The following is a 15,019-nucleotide window of genomic DNA, read 5'->3' as shown; positions in this document are numbered from 1 at the left end:
ACGATGAAACACATGCACCCAGAAATGCACACCCAGACTGCATTTACATTTATTTGTTTAAAATGTGTGAATGAATAGACAGATTGAATTTGGTTTTAATCCTCTAATTACTACAGTATCTGGTGTGGATAGCACGTGGGGATAACTCTTACCATGATGGGGTCCAGCACATCCTAGCAAGAGCAATGAATAACTGTGTTCTGTTGAATACATTTGTGTAACTAAGAGAATACTGGGATACATGTTCCATCTCTATTTATTCACAGAGCAGGGATAGCCCCAGCAGTGATAGTGCATGAAAACCTATAATGCAGCCATTGGAGAATGTGGTTTCAGTCACTCGCCAAACTATAGGCAGAGTTATGGTCCCGTGTGATTTTTTAAGATGCAACGATTCACATTAAGTAAAGCCGCGAGACTGAATAAGAAAATGGTGTGGCATAGATCAAGATATTACTTGCTGGAGGTTCACACCTTATAATAGAATCGGCAGATCAGTTTGATCGTTGTAATTGATAGGACTCAATGCAGTGTTGAACTTCTTGAAGACGTTCAGCCAGTCTTTACTAAAACTGCTGTAACTGGTGAAGCCGAATCACTGATGAAACCATTAAGCTGTTGAGATTTGTGTGTTCTTAGACAACCTGGTCTCGGTGGAATTTAGTCATTACTGCAAGAAGGATAAATTAAGCATCAGCCTCGCTTGTTCTTGCCAGTGTACAATTATGTTATTGATCATTTTCCTGTATGTTATTGGGCTGGTTCTCTGAATGCTTCCAAAAAACATGAAGTACTCTCTGGAGAGGGGTCCCCCTGTGACCCCCCAAGCATAATTTATTTTCAAAATACATGGGACTTAGTCCTTATTAATAGGTAGCTTCTTAAGGTTCAGAATTGCCTGCATTAATCCATAATAAATCTACTCTAATCTAAAGCTTGTTAATACATGCTATGGGGTCCTTCTGTTTTAAATTTCTGTTAATAAAAAAACAAAAATCTAAATGAGATTCTTCTGCAACTATGAAAACATTACATATGACTGATTTTTGACATTGTGGTTCAAACTAAATTAGCAGTCTTCTATATATTGATATTTTGTTAGTCAGATCATTAATCAGATCTATGAATCTTATATACCTAGGGCTTCTGTTTTTCAGAGTTTTATTAATTGTATTTTTCGGTGCTTATTTTTAGCTATTTTCGAGTTTTATGTAAATTTTGTTTTTTTTGGGTTGGCTTTCATTTTTGATATACTGTATGAAATTAGTGTTTTTGGTTACCTTCCAAAATGCATGAGCGTTTTTTTTTTTTCTGTCAAAATATGTATAGTAGTAACTCAACAGTACTTACACACTCAAATTGTACCTTCTTTCCTTTGCTGTCTTCCACAATGACACAACAAAATTGTTTCTTCTGTAAACAAGGAAATCTTACTTTTGAAAAACATTAAAGCTTTAGAATGTTTTAATGACAGACTGTTTTAATTGAATATCGTCTTGTATTTAAACAGAGATGTGCTCCAGCCTCTATTCGATTAATGGACAATGAACAATTTCAGTTTGGTAAGATTTTTATGTTTTTTGTATTTTAAGTTGTGTGTGGGTGTTTAATGAATCAAGTACCTATTCTTTATGTTGTTGACAGTACTAATTATAAGAATCTATTTAAAATCATTAGTATTTTTACAAATGTGATCAAGGATTTCATGAATAATATACTGGTCGGTTAGTAAAAATACATTTTACCAAGGCATTATAAGAAACTCTAAATACTTTTAATCTATAATGAAATTTCCACTCATAGTATGTAAACATTGGTAAAACATGACTGTATGTTGTTATTGAAAACCTCTACTTTGTGTAATCTAAACAGTAAACATTCAATCCATTTAAATTTGAAAATCTGCATCATAACAGTGCAAGGCTTGAGGTGGAAGTTTGCAGTACAAAGCTGTCAGTATTGTGTTGTATATAATTAATCTAGAACTCGCTGAAAGACTCACATCATGGGATTTCCAGGCTGGTAATCATTGCATTGGGGTTGCACCTGCATTTCTCTGGTAAATTCATCATTAGGATGGAAGACCTCACTGCACACCTCTATTGTGGCAGGGGAAAAAGTCACAAGGTTTTTTGTTGTTTTTTTTTTTTTTTTAGTGGCTTGACAAAAATTGGTGCGTATTGGACTTTAAAAACTTGATTAATCTGTCCCTTAGTCTTTAACAGATCAATTTTTGACCTTATTTTAAATTAACAGTTTTAAACAGAATGGGAGACCCTGTAGCTGGGTGGTAGACTACAAATGATAGCAGTGTTTCCCATGTTTATCTGTGTGTTCATGTGCTGATAGCCTCAATTGGTTTTCCAGAACGATTTTTTTGCAAACCCTTTCACCCAAACTTACACAATAGCTTATTTGCATTGTGCTTGGTCACATTTTCACTTAATGAGAAAAAAGTAACTTTTTCAATTAAGAGTTTTTTTTGATTCATGCAGGTTTTCTAACATGATTTTAAAGTGACTATTAGCGTTTCAGTGAAAGTATTGACCAATTGCCTCAAGCAGACACCCTTAGAAACTGTATGCTTCCCTTGGGACCTCATTACTTGGTTACTTGCAGTGTATTTTCAGGATTTCTACAATGTTTGCACTTGTTGGCGCTAAGCAGGCAGGATGAAGTGTCTCCTGGGTTTTTGCTAACAGCTAAAACACAGAACCATGTAATAACTTCCACTGCATGGGCTTTTAATGTTTGTCTTGGCTCCCTAATTATCTCAGTCTTCTCAATGAGCCGGTCAGGCATTTCAACATTCTGAAACGCCTGAGACTAAGCTGAGTATGAGGGGCCTGAATTTGTAAAATTAATACAGCTATAGATATATTGATGGCCTCAAGATGAAAAGAAAGGATTTTGCTCTAATAATGTCAGAAGTAAAGCGAGAAGAGGCATATTTAGTAAGGCGCATTCAGATTTCCTAATTGCTCCCCTGTCTGCCTATTCAAAAATCCATTGATCTTGTCCTTTTATCTTTCATAGTGCAAATCTGGGTTTGTTTAGTGGGTTTTCTCCTGATTCATTGTTAACTGTATTTCCATTAAACAGTTAACCTTTCCAGATTACGTGAAGTCAGTCGATTTATCTGATTGTTTAAGGAGCTACTGTACATGGACGGTTGAGCTGTCACCCCAGTCTACACCTCTAATTGACGGCTGTGTATTGAGGGTGTTTAGCTCTTTAGGTTTCTAAAGAGGTGATACTGTCTGTTGTCTGTTTACAAACACTAATGTCTAGTTCATTAAGTACCTTGTGTTTCACTTTATCTGCATGTTTTTGCTAGCTAATGTACTTGTAGTCTATGGCTTTTACTGTTGCGTTGGCTTATTGGCCAAACAGTATGGTAGTGAGTGACAGTCTCTTTGTTTCAATCTTCTCTGTAGGACATGCTCTGAAGCCCCAAGTATCTTCAATTTTTACTTCATTTTTGGATGGTTTGAAAAAGTTCTATATTACAAAGGTATGTCAACGTTTATGCTGTCGGTCATTTAAAACAGTTTAGCAAGGCCCTGTCTCTTGAAGGTGTGTATAGCAATGGAAGACATTTTAAAAAATCTTGATACTGGTAATTCACTGGTAAATTTACAGATTTTAGGTCATGCTTTTGGTGCCTGCATAGGAAGGGGGTTTTGAGTTAAAGTATTCTGTATAACTCAATAGTTACTTAGTAATGCATGTGTGTTTTTCCACTCAGTTCAAAGGGTTCGATCCTAACCGGTTGTGTGTGGCTACCCTGTTATTTGAAGGGGACAGAGAGAAAGTTCTTCAGCACGAGAAGCAAGTCTATGATATTGCTGCCAAGTTTGGGTGAGCATTACTGTGTGCATTCATTTCCCTCTCAACTGTGATCATTTTCATTATTGGGCTCCTGATTGAGTATTTTACATTTAAAATAAAGCAGGTAAAATAATATTATCTCTCTGAGATATATATATATATATATATATATATATATATATATATATATATATATATATATATATATATATATATAATGTGTGTGTGCTGTTCACCTTAATACAATATAGGTACATATATTTACTGTACACATTTATTGTTCTATTTTTCAGTAGTTTTTTACTTTTTTCTGTAAATATTTCAATTACATTATTAAATAACTTGCATTCAGTCGTTAAATTCAAATATTTATAACACGTATAAATCTAAACCCATACCTTTAGTGATAATTACTACGCAATAGGAATAATATGATAACAAATGTTACTGCATTTTGGGTGTTCTTATTGACTTTTTTTTAAAACTGTTTTAAAAAGCCTTTAAATTGAAAATTAATAAAGGTTTAAAATTGAATTTTTTTTTAAGTGTTTTTTAAAAAGTTAACTGGCTGTAAAAAAAAGTTTGATAAAATCCCTGTAGCCCTCATCTTATCGTCAGTTGTTTTGTACTGTTGGAAAGAATAGGGTGAGTAATGGAGGTGTGTTTTTTTGTCTGTCTATTTTGATTAATTACTGAGCAGATCGATAGAAACCATAGTAGAAATAAGTCATCTGTCATACCTACTACATTGCCCTTCAAACCCTAATGAGCAATTACTTAGATATAACTATACTGTTTTGTTAAAAAACAAACAAAAAAAAAAAACCCCAAAAAAAAACCAAACTGCAGATTGTGACGTATCTATATATATATATATATACAGGTGTATATATATGTAGATATATGTGTGTGTGTGTATATGTATATATATATATATATATATATATATATATATATATATATATATATATATTCTTGGATTGTACTACAAATGTTCAACACTGATTTTGACAACGCCTTGTTCCCAAACATTTGAAGGAGTCGTGAAAAGCAGCAGTGAAAGCAGCAGTGAAAGCAGCAGCCCCTTCCAGCATGCCGCGGCTGCAGAGATGCATTTCAATTAATCAAAACTTTACATGACTGCGTAGCCATTTAGATTTGCATTATCTTCGGTGAATACGACTATATCGTCATTTTCCCAAACAGTACATAGAGGTAGCCTACCCTTTCCTGCAATGAAACTTTCCACAGCAACAACTCTGGTTGATAATTTTATTTTGTGTCTCCATACTTGAATATGAATAATATAGGTGTGTGTGTGTGCATATATTTCATTCATGTATGTGGATTTATTATTAATTGACTTACTGCCCACATCGCATCCAAGATATGTAGAATATCTTTCATACAGGTACAGGCCTAATCAATCTGCATATCACGTCGCAATATATATATATGTTTGTGCGTTAATTGGAAAAGATTATTTGATCAGTACATTAAAAAAAATTACATTCGAAAATGTTAGTCCTCTTCATCATACTGTTAACTGATAGTGCAAGCTATAATTAAGAGTGATATTCTGACTCTCAACTAAAGTAAGGAACACCATGTTACGATGAATTCATAAGTATGCAGTGTTCCTTAAATCTGTTATCTGCCTTTTGTTTGAGAGCAGATAGCTAGCTCCAACACCTTAAGCATCCCCATCGTATTCTATGTTTATCTCAAACTTCCAATACAGGTGTTCTCCAGAAAGAGTGCACAGTTTCATTGACACATTGATGTAACCATAATAATGCATCTCTTTTTCACATATCCATTTTATTTTTATTTTCACACAAAGCTCATATTCTTCTAGTTAGAATTATTTGTGGGCTGGCACTGTTTCTGGAATAATTAGACTGGTTAAATGTGTAAGATGTGAAATGTGTTCATACTGTTCATTAGGGCACTTCTGTAGCTTATGAGTGGGTTTCATTTTGCCTAGAATGGGCTGAGACGGGTCTTTCCTATTGGTAGGTAATACATTGCGCATTGCTTAAAAACATAAGTGCACAACAGTTCTCAAGATTTTTGATAAACTAAAATAAATGTTCTGAACTCTTTCAGCACTAATTACGTTAACAGAAAAAAACTACCCTAATTACATTAACAGAAAAACCTACCCTCTAATAACAAATGAAATAGTATGTCTTTCTCTGAAAAATTATCTTTTTCCTGTCTTTCTTTGACCTGTGTACCTGTCTGCAGTGTTATGTGTAATTATAAAACGCTCAATACTGCTGAATATAGAAATACTAAAACATTATTTTTCAGTGACTTCTTTTTAAAAGACTTTGATAATGACTTCTGTTTAACACGTTTATGTTTGAATTTAAGTCTGTTGTAAAAGATGAAAATGTATAAGAAATATAAAACAAACTATATAAGAAAAACTTTATCATTTCATTCTTGAAATCATTGTGAGCTGCAAAAGAAAATTAATTTCTACATATATGTATAAATGATAAAAAAAAAAAGAATTATATTTGAAAAAAGCGACCTACAGCATAGATTTTAGCTAAAGTAATTCCTCATAACCATATATGGGTGATTTATGGAATTATTTAAATTTAGGTCATCATATTTAACCAAATCAAATCCCCTTCCCCCTTTTTTTATTATAAAGTATAGGCTAATCTTTAGAGATTTTTACCATTTAGAGACGTGATGATTTAAATGCAGCTGTAGATTTCATTTCCCAGCTTGATGGCAGGGTGCTGCTGTAAATTATCTGAAGAAACACAGAGCCTGGTGAACTTCATGCAACCGCTCAACTGTGGCAGGTGTAGGGGGCAGCCCTCGGGCTTCGTATGAGAGTATTACCAAGCTGTGCAGGAGCGCTGCTTTAATAGGATCTTGCAAGGCTTTAATGCACATAGCGTTGAACTGCTTGGGTTTCCTCTCTTTCAGAGCAGTTGGTTATTTTAAAATGTTGAAGAACAAGCTTTTCTTTTCTTTCATGCTTATAAAGCTATTCTCTCTGCATTTGAAAAGTAAAAACTGGCCCGGTTTTGTCACCTTACGGCATAGCTCACTGTTTTCCATAGGTATGTAAATGTATTATTATTGTAAAACAACTTTGCTTAAAGCCCTACCTTTTTAATCTTCATTGAATTGTGCCCTTGTATGTTATGTTAATTTATAATCATGAAATAGGTCCAGTAATGTCATGAAAGCATTTGTAAACTCATCTATGTTGATTCTCGTTGTTGCATTGATGATTTTTCTTCCATTTACCCTTGAATGGAAAACACTTTCTCTAATTAAAAAAAAAAAAGGTGACACAACTGGGATCTTTCTGATCTCTAGATTGATGTCTGAGATTTAAACTCATTGGTAATTATATTTATACAGAACAGAATGCTTAGGAAATCCGTTCGTGTGTTTGGCTTTACAGTACACCAGAATTAATTGTGAGCACTTCTAAGCTTGTGCCTTAAAAGTAAAATATATTTGTCACGTTAAACAGAAGAACAGAAAAATAGGTTTTACCGTAGGTTGCTTTGTTGGTTATAAAGATGGTGGATGTGCCTTTTAGTTTTGCAGTTCAAGCACAATCAAATAGTTTGATTGAACTGCATCTTGTATGAAATTGGGGATGGCCTATAAATGTGCTAGCAACAATTAAAAGATTTAAAGATGTAACCACCCGTTGTGATGTTTAAGTTTAAAAGCAATAGGATTAGCAAGGAATCTCCTTTTCCACCCAAGCGAGAGAAATTTCAAGATTTAATTTAAAAACCAAATACATTGTGCAACCTTTGTAATTGTATCCAGTAAGCCATATGCAAATGCAATTATACGCTCTTGTTATTGGTCTATGATTTATAACAGCAGTGATTTATTGAAGGCTTTGCTATTGATCTGTTTTGTGTTACTGGTTGTTCTAGTTTAACATTAAGACAGCTGTGGTGTGGGGAAGGCAAGGGGAATGAAAAGATTGTTAAATATTAACCGTGTTCTCCAATTTCAGAGGCCTGGCAGCTGGAGAGGATAATGGGCAGAGGGGTTACATGCTGACATTCGTCATTGCATACCTTCGGGTAGGTCACTCTCCCATCTCAATTGTATGTTCGCGCTTCAAACCTGTCGTAGATTTAACAAAAATAAAACACCCAGGAGCCTTTTAAAGCAGAGCGCTTCTTTAGAGCTGAAAGGATCTCGGGGCACCAGTGCACAAAACTGAACAGCCATAAAGAGATCTGGTCAAGCCATTCAACAGCTTAGGTCAAACAAAGAGTCCCAAATACATCTGATTTGAAAGAGCCCCCACTTCTCTGCCTCTGAGGTTATGTACAAGCTCCATAACCTATACATCTCCTGGAAATCCCAGTCACTTTGACTTATCCATAACCTATACATCTCCTGGAAATGTTATTGGATTGAAATTTGGATTCAGATGTGTGATACTTAACATATCTAGTTTGCTTTTTTTTCTACACGTATGCTTGTATTGAGCAGTATATTTGAGGCAGTTTGCAGTATTTATGTCCATAACATTGTACTGCTGTACTATGTAAAATAGAAGTGCACTTTTTAATAAGTATATTAAAAAATACATTTAAAAAAAAAAAAATAGATCTTTCTAGATATACTGGTAGCTATGTGTTACCTGAGGGGTCTTGTAAACAGCTGTATATAAATCTGATTTTATATAATACTAAATGACACTACAGTATGCAATTGACAAGAATAGCTAGAAGTTGGAGATCTAAAGGGTCCATGAATTGTGTAAATTATGGATTTTAGCTGTCTGATAAATAAAGTGAAGTGCCCTGATTTTTTAAGGTAAATGTGCACATTACCCACAATCTTTATAGTAAAACTGGGTTGAGAGTTTTAAATTAGTAATGTTCAGGATGTTTTTAAAGCATTCTGGCATCAAAGGTACAGGAGCTGTATTGAATGTTTACACAGTTGACACAGAAGATGTCTTTAAGCTTTCACAACATGTACTGTGCAGTTTTCCTGTTTATAACCTGTCTCTCCCCCTTTTTTGATAGGACCTAGGGATGGATTACTATGTTATAGGAGAATCATTTGAAACCTCTGTACCCTGGGACAGGTAAAACAAATGCATGTGTTGTATTATTGCCATAATAAAGTAGAATCCCTCAATTACGACCACCAAGAAGACAGGGGAGAATGAATTATGGAGAACTGACCTTAAACAGAGGGAGATCTTAAGACTGAGAAACAGTCTACTCTTTGTACCTCACATAGTGCATATTGGTAGTTCTAGCCACTGTTATGATGCCTGAGCAATGGCTGTTGCACCCAGACATATGATATCATTATATATTAGACAGGGCTAAAATAGCTGCATAGGCTTTACAGTGCTCTGCTCTTAGTAAGTAGGATTTGGAACATGTCCTGTCAGTAGGATGTTTTTCGTATATACTGTAATGATGTATTGCACACTGAACACTCTTGATAACAGACAGCTTGTCTGAATGAGGGACTGTTACAACTATCAGAAATAGGGGCCATTAAAAGAGCAGCAAGGACAGCTGCTTCCACAATAAGGTCTTTCCCTCACCTAAGGTGATAAATATGCAATTAGCAAAAGTGCTAACTCATTGTGTATTCTGTTTACAGTTCCTGTCTGTCTAAAGTATATCCAGTATATGGTGTTTTTGTTAATGAAGAGCAGTTCAAAGGAGTGCGCGGGAGTCGGCAGGTGTACAGCAGACTGTTGAAAGGAATAATATTGTGATCTGTGTTTCACCGGTGATAACCTGCAGCTGTCTGCTTTCACGCCTAACAATGACATCTGGAATTAAAAATAAATAAATGACATGCAAGGCAGAATTAGAACAATCTTTTAATGAGGAATTCATTTAACGCAGACATTATAATTGCAGATAATTGTACGGTTTATAAATGTGAAATGTGCTAACAGCATGCTTTGAATAAATACAGGGCTTCAGGCACCTTATTAAAGTAAGCTAAGACTGTCACATTTGGTCACACTGCTCTTTTACATTCTTAGAGGATTGGGTTGTTATGTATACATATAATGTATGCATCTGAGCTGATGTGCTCAGGAACGTTCTTGTTATCATATGCGAGAGAGGCCATTCTGCTGTGGGAGTGCAATGGGCCACTGGCTTTCATGAGGAGTGGCAGTTATTAGTAGCTGGTGAAATCCCATCACAGCAAGGCTATTGTAGCAGTAATGATCTGCTGTTCTTTAAACTGTCTTCTTTTCTAATCCAAGACATAAGGTTTCTGGGGAAAGGGTCTTATTATCTCTATGGGGTACTGTGTCTCTAAAATGTGAAATAAACAGTTGTTGTTTTCTTCTCTTGGGTATTGAATCTCCTGAAATGTAAAACAAACTGTTATTTTATTTTCTAGGGTACTGGACTTGTGCAGCAATGTAAAAGAGCGAATAACAAGAGAATGCAAAGAAAAAGGAGTCCAGTTTCCTCCTCTGTCCACATGCAGGTACATTTTGACTCTGTATGTTAATTGGGGGCGGCACGGTGGTGCAGTGGTTAGCGTTGCTGCCTCACAGCGCCAGGGTCCTGGGTTCGATTTCGGCCTAGGGGGTCTGTCTGTATGCAGTTTGCATGTTCTCCCTGTGTTTGCATGGATTTTCTTCAGGTACTCCAGTTTCCTCCCACAGTCCAAAGACATGCTGTTCAGGTTGATTGGTCACTCTAAATTGCCCTGTAATGTGAGTGAGTGAGTGGGTGTGGTGCCCTGCGATGGACTGGCGGCCCATCCAGGGTGTAGTCCTGCCTTGCGCCCTGTGTCTGCCGGGTTAGGCTCCGGCTCACCGCGACCCTGTAAACGATTAAGCGGTTAGTGATAATGGATGGATGTTAATTGGCCTCCAAGAAAAAGGCCACTTAATAAATCTATACCACGGCAATCTGCCCCTGCTGCCTAACCACCCAGACCACCCAGTTATTCCTTAAAGTAGCTTGTTAGGGGTGTCGTTGAACCGTTGTAAGTCGGAGGTCTGTGGTGTAATTCTCCAGCCTTAATCAAGCCAGCTCATTTACAGCTGCAGACCACCTTCAGCTCTGGCATTAGCAACATGTAGGTGGGCTGGGATTAGGGTTAGGGCTCATTCCCCCTGTAGCCGCTCAGAGTGTCTCCTTTCTCCCCTTCATTTGCCCCTGCATTTTCTGCTACAGACCCACTGTGGAGAAAATTGAATGTTAACTTCCCATACAACTAGCTGCCAGCCTCCTTTTTAATAGGAGCCTGGGAGGAAGGTGTTGTCGGTTGAATTGCGAGCAGCTTTGACCTTCCTCTTTGACCTAACCAAAGACATTGACAAGTAACAGTGCAGTCCCTTTGCTCTTGCAGAGAGATTACACTGGCACTTGATTATTCTTCTGGCATTCATTTCCCCTGCACCCAGCAGGCAGTCTACTGTGACAAGATTGATTTGAGCATTTAACCTCTATAAAAGTCACGGCGTTGACTGACGTGGGGAGTGAGTGGAATGCATGGTGCCCTGAGAAGGTGTCGCAAGAATAGATGTTTTTGAACAGGGACGTTTATATCAACCCTACAGAGACGACTGTGTTTTAGATTACTTTCACTTTGAAAGAAACAGAAATGCGTAGGTGGGCCTCTCTGCTGCTGAAAGTGTGTTAATTGTACTGAACTTTTATTTTTTTACTATCACAAAAATACTTCAGATTAGTCTGTTTATTCCAGAGACGTTGGTGAAGGAAAAAATTTATCACGTCATATATAAAGGAATGCATTCATTAAATGTATTGGTAAAGTATTATTTTAATAGCTTAATTCCCAATATTGGATTTTTTAAGGATTCATTTTAAGCATCGCTTTTTTTAAAATGTAATTTTTCAAAAATTGCTTATGTTTGTGTATATACAGTATATAGTATACTGTGATAATACATTTTGGTGTATGTAATGTACAGGGCTGTTTAATCAAATGAAACTACATGGGCTGATGGCTATTAGCATGATAGTGTGATGAGATTAAAAGTGACAGGCCAGGCAGGCTGAAGCCATATTTGTGAAAACATTACTAGAATTGAGGTCAGAGGTAAGTAATGAAAAACCTGACCATTTATTGCATTTTATAAATACTTTTATTGAAAACTGTGTTTAGCTATCCAGGAGACGTTTAAAAATATAGTGCCTGAAGCTGGATGGGAAGAACCATGCATTAAAATCAGACTGCACTTTCCATCAAAGCAGGGAATATGAATCTGAATTAATTTAACACTAAAATGTTGTAACTTGGACAGACGATTTTCAGAAACCCATATAATATGTGCTTGACAGAGTTCTGAAACTATGTCGCTTTGTGAAGCTGAAGCAATATTAAAAGAGGAGGTTGAAAAATATTATTATAGCTGTCATTTTTTATGATCTAGGATACAAAGTATTTGTGAATAAACCTCCATTTGCTACATCCCTTAATTATCTGCCCTGATAATTTGTGCCCCAGTGTAAGTTGCTATGCTGCATATTTGCTAACACTTCTGTTTTCTTGTTATCTAGGGTGACACAGACCTATGATGCAGGCGCTTGTGTTTACTTCTACTTTGCCTTTAATTACAGAGGACTCGGTGATCCCATCCATGTTTATGATCAAATTGAGGTAATCTTGCATTTGTTTGTATTTAATATAGTAATTATGGTGAGACCCCAGTGAGATTTGTTAAAAATAAAGATCTAAACAAGATCTAAATCTTAGATCTAAACAGGGCGGGTATGTAGATTTGTTGCCATTTTGATAAATTGGGTAGTGCCCTTTTTAAAAGGACGTTTCCAGGTACAAACCTTGTTGTGTTCATTGTTTCTTCAGCACGCTGCTCGAGAAGAAATTCTTGCCAATGGAGGAAGCCTTTCACATCATCACGGAGGTAACTGCAGTTCCTGTACAGTGTATTGGTCCTATCCAGCTGCACTAGCTTTTCCCTTTGAAGTATTTAGTCTGCAACACAGCTGGAAATGCAGCTACCCTCTGGGCTAAGTCAATATCTATTGTCTTAGGATCTTTTTTTTTTTGTTATTTTACCCAGCTGGGGATACATAGCCCTGGCGATGATGAAATAGTTGTAGCTGTCACAAGATACTTCTCCCTGCTGTAAACATCAGGTTTTTCTACCAGCCTTTCTAGTAATCAATACATTAAATATTGCATGAGTCTTCTGTCTCCTGATCAAATTGTAGAGGCTGCCACCCACTTGTTTGCTATAGTTTAGCAGCTGCAATGACTGCTGTTGTAGTTTACTATACTTGGCCAAAATATGCATTTTAATGAGCTGCTATGTTGTCTTTTATGTATCCTACAAACTACAACGAATGAACAAATAACAATTCAAATCTGACATACTCCCGTATGTATTAATACAGTATGTAAATTGAGTGACCGACTGGGAGCCTAATTATGTACTTGGTACAATACTGCCTAGCTTCCACAGAAATTAACTTTTTTTTTTTTTTTTTTTTAATGTTCATAAAACAACTGCGTGGGTTTTTTTTTTTTTTTTTTGGCTAGACGAAAATCAGTACCCTATCTGGTTTAAACAATATGGTTACCTTACCTGTATCTCACTCTGTGCTATTAATCACTTGTCAAAAGTCCCCATGTAATGAAATATTTAGGATATTAAATCCCAATTTTTATTAAAGGAGGGAAACTTCTAAATTAAAAGATTGGTAATAAAAGAAAAATCTTCTTGCTTCTGTAAATGATCATTTTGTTATCGGTGTTATTTCCTGACCCACAGGCCTCGCAGTGACATTCTCAGTTGAGCACTGAACTGTCATTGAAACAAAGGAGAATATTGATGCCATTTCTCATGTAGTGCCTAGCTTGTAATTGTGATTAATAACAGTTGGGTTTGCTATCAGGATACAGACAGACTGGTTTGTCTGCCCACAATCACGCTGTGACAAATGGAGCTAGTTTAACTCAGTTTTGTGTATCAAAGAAAACAGATGTAGACTGGGACTGCAGGGTGGGAGGGCAGTACAGGAAATATACATTTTTAACCTAGTGTTTACAGCAATCCTTCTGTGTATAGAGTGTACTTCTCACTGACTACAGTATGAATCTGGCAAAATAAATGGGAGGTTAAATCAATTACATGTACAAAATTTACTATAGTATCCTATTGTCTACATTTTTTTAAATGTTGTTGTTGTTTTTTTTGTAGCTTTTATATTTTTTAAATTCTTTTTTTAATTGTAAAGGTTTATTAGGTCATGAAGGTGAAATGGAAAAACTTACAGAACATTCATCACCCCATCAATCATTGTTGCAAGTGTACAGTACTGGCTGTCTGCCCTTTTTAAATTGATGCTTTGTAACAGTAATATTAAGCTTGCACCTTTTGCAAATGTGTGTGCGTGGTTTTTTCCACACATAACTGTAAAACTCGAATACGTACTCCAAAATCAAACAGAAAAAGGGAACCTGAGTGAAAGTCTGTGTCGTGTTTTGAGAAGCCCCAAAATAGTTTGTACATAGTTGTACATTTTTCATTTGCCTGATAAAATCACTATTAGATTTATTACAGTAATACCATAAGCTGAGAAAATTTGACAAGATAGATGTGTAAATTATCACTGTGACAGAGCTAATGATGCACTCCAAGAACCTTCTGTTTTGTTTTGTTCTTTGGCTGTGGGGGGCTTCTTTCTTTAGAGCCACACAAGCAAGTTGGTTTAATATTCAAGGGCTGTTCATTCAGTGGCTGCTCCGTGTTGTCAGGATAATTCCTTCTGGAGCTGCGTGCTCTAAGAATGGAGGAGATGGTCTGGCAGTCCTGCTCCCTGCAGTGGCTCCAGTGTGTTCCATCTTGTCTGGTCTTATCTGGCTGGTTTTACGTTTGTAACCACAAGCCACTTTTCACTAAGGCTGTATTAACAAGTGCATTTAAGGGTGAACCTTTATCTCCCTCAGCTCACCAGCTGCTTTTACATCCTAATTTTTCAGTTTATTTTTTTCTTTATCTCTCCCAGCCTTGGTAATCAGGGAGGCAATAAGCCAAGGGACTCTAATGCCAGTGATACTGCTTAGAGGGACATGTCCTGTGTGTTATTTAGGAGTGAAATGGATCTTGTTTATTTCATGGCTTTTTATAGTTTTGATTGAACAAAACAAAAATGGATTAGTCAGGCTGTAAGGTGAAACCAGT

At 36.2% G+C, this 15,019-nt stretch overlaps 1 protein-coding gene across 1 annotated transcript in view; it reads left to right on the top strand.

Annotated features, from left to right (window-relative positions):
- Positions 1-15,019, top strand: part of LOC121322196 (alkyldihydroxyacetonephosphate synthase, peroxisomal-like) — a 37,643-nt gene that overhangs the window by 19,892 nt on the left and 2,732 nt on the right. The window contains exons 12-19 of the mRNA XM_041261793.1: positions 1,511-1,562; positions 3,438-3,514; positions 3,749-3,861; positions 7,847-7,916; positions 8,877-8,938; positions 10,234-10,323; positions 12,372-12,471; positions 12,679-12,736. Of these exons, the coding sequence (XP_041117727.1) occupies positions 1,511-1,562; positions 3,438-3,514; positions 3,749-3,861; positions 7,847-7,916; positions 8,877-8,938; positions 10,234-10,323; positions 12,372-12,471; positions 12,679-12,736 (622 nt within the window). The remainder of the gene's footprint in view (positions 1-1,510; positions 1,563-3,437; positions 3,515-3,748; positions 3,862-7,846; positions 7,917-8,876; positions 8,939-10,233; positions 10,324-12,371; positions 12,472-12,678; positions 12,737-15,019) is intronic.

This window comes from Polyodon spathula, chromosome 10, assembly GCF_017654505.1.
Source record: "Polyodon spathula isolate WHYD16114869_AA chromosome 10, ASM1765450v1, whole genome shotgun sequence".
NCBI lineage: Eukaryota > Metazoa > Chordata > Actinopteri > Acipenseriformes > Polyodontidae > Polyodon > Polyodon spathula.
Note: the sequence above shows the minus strand (reverse complement) of the source record. Positions and strands in the feature narration are given on the sequence as shown.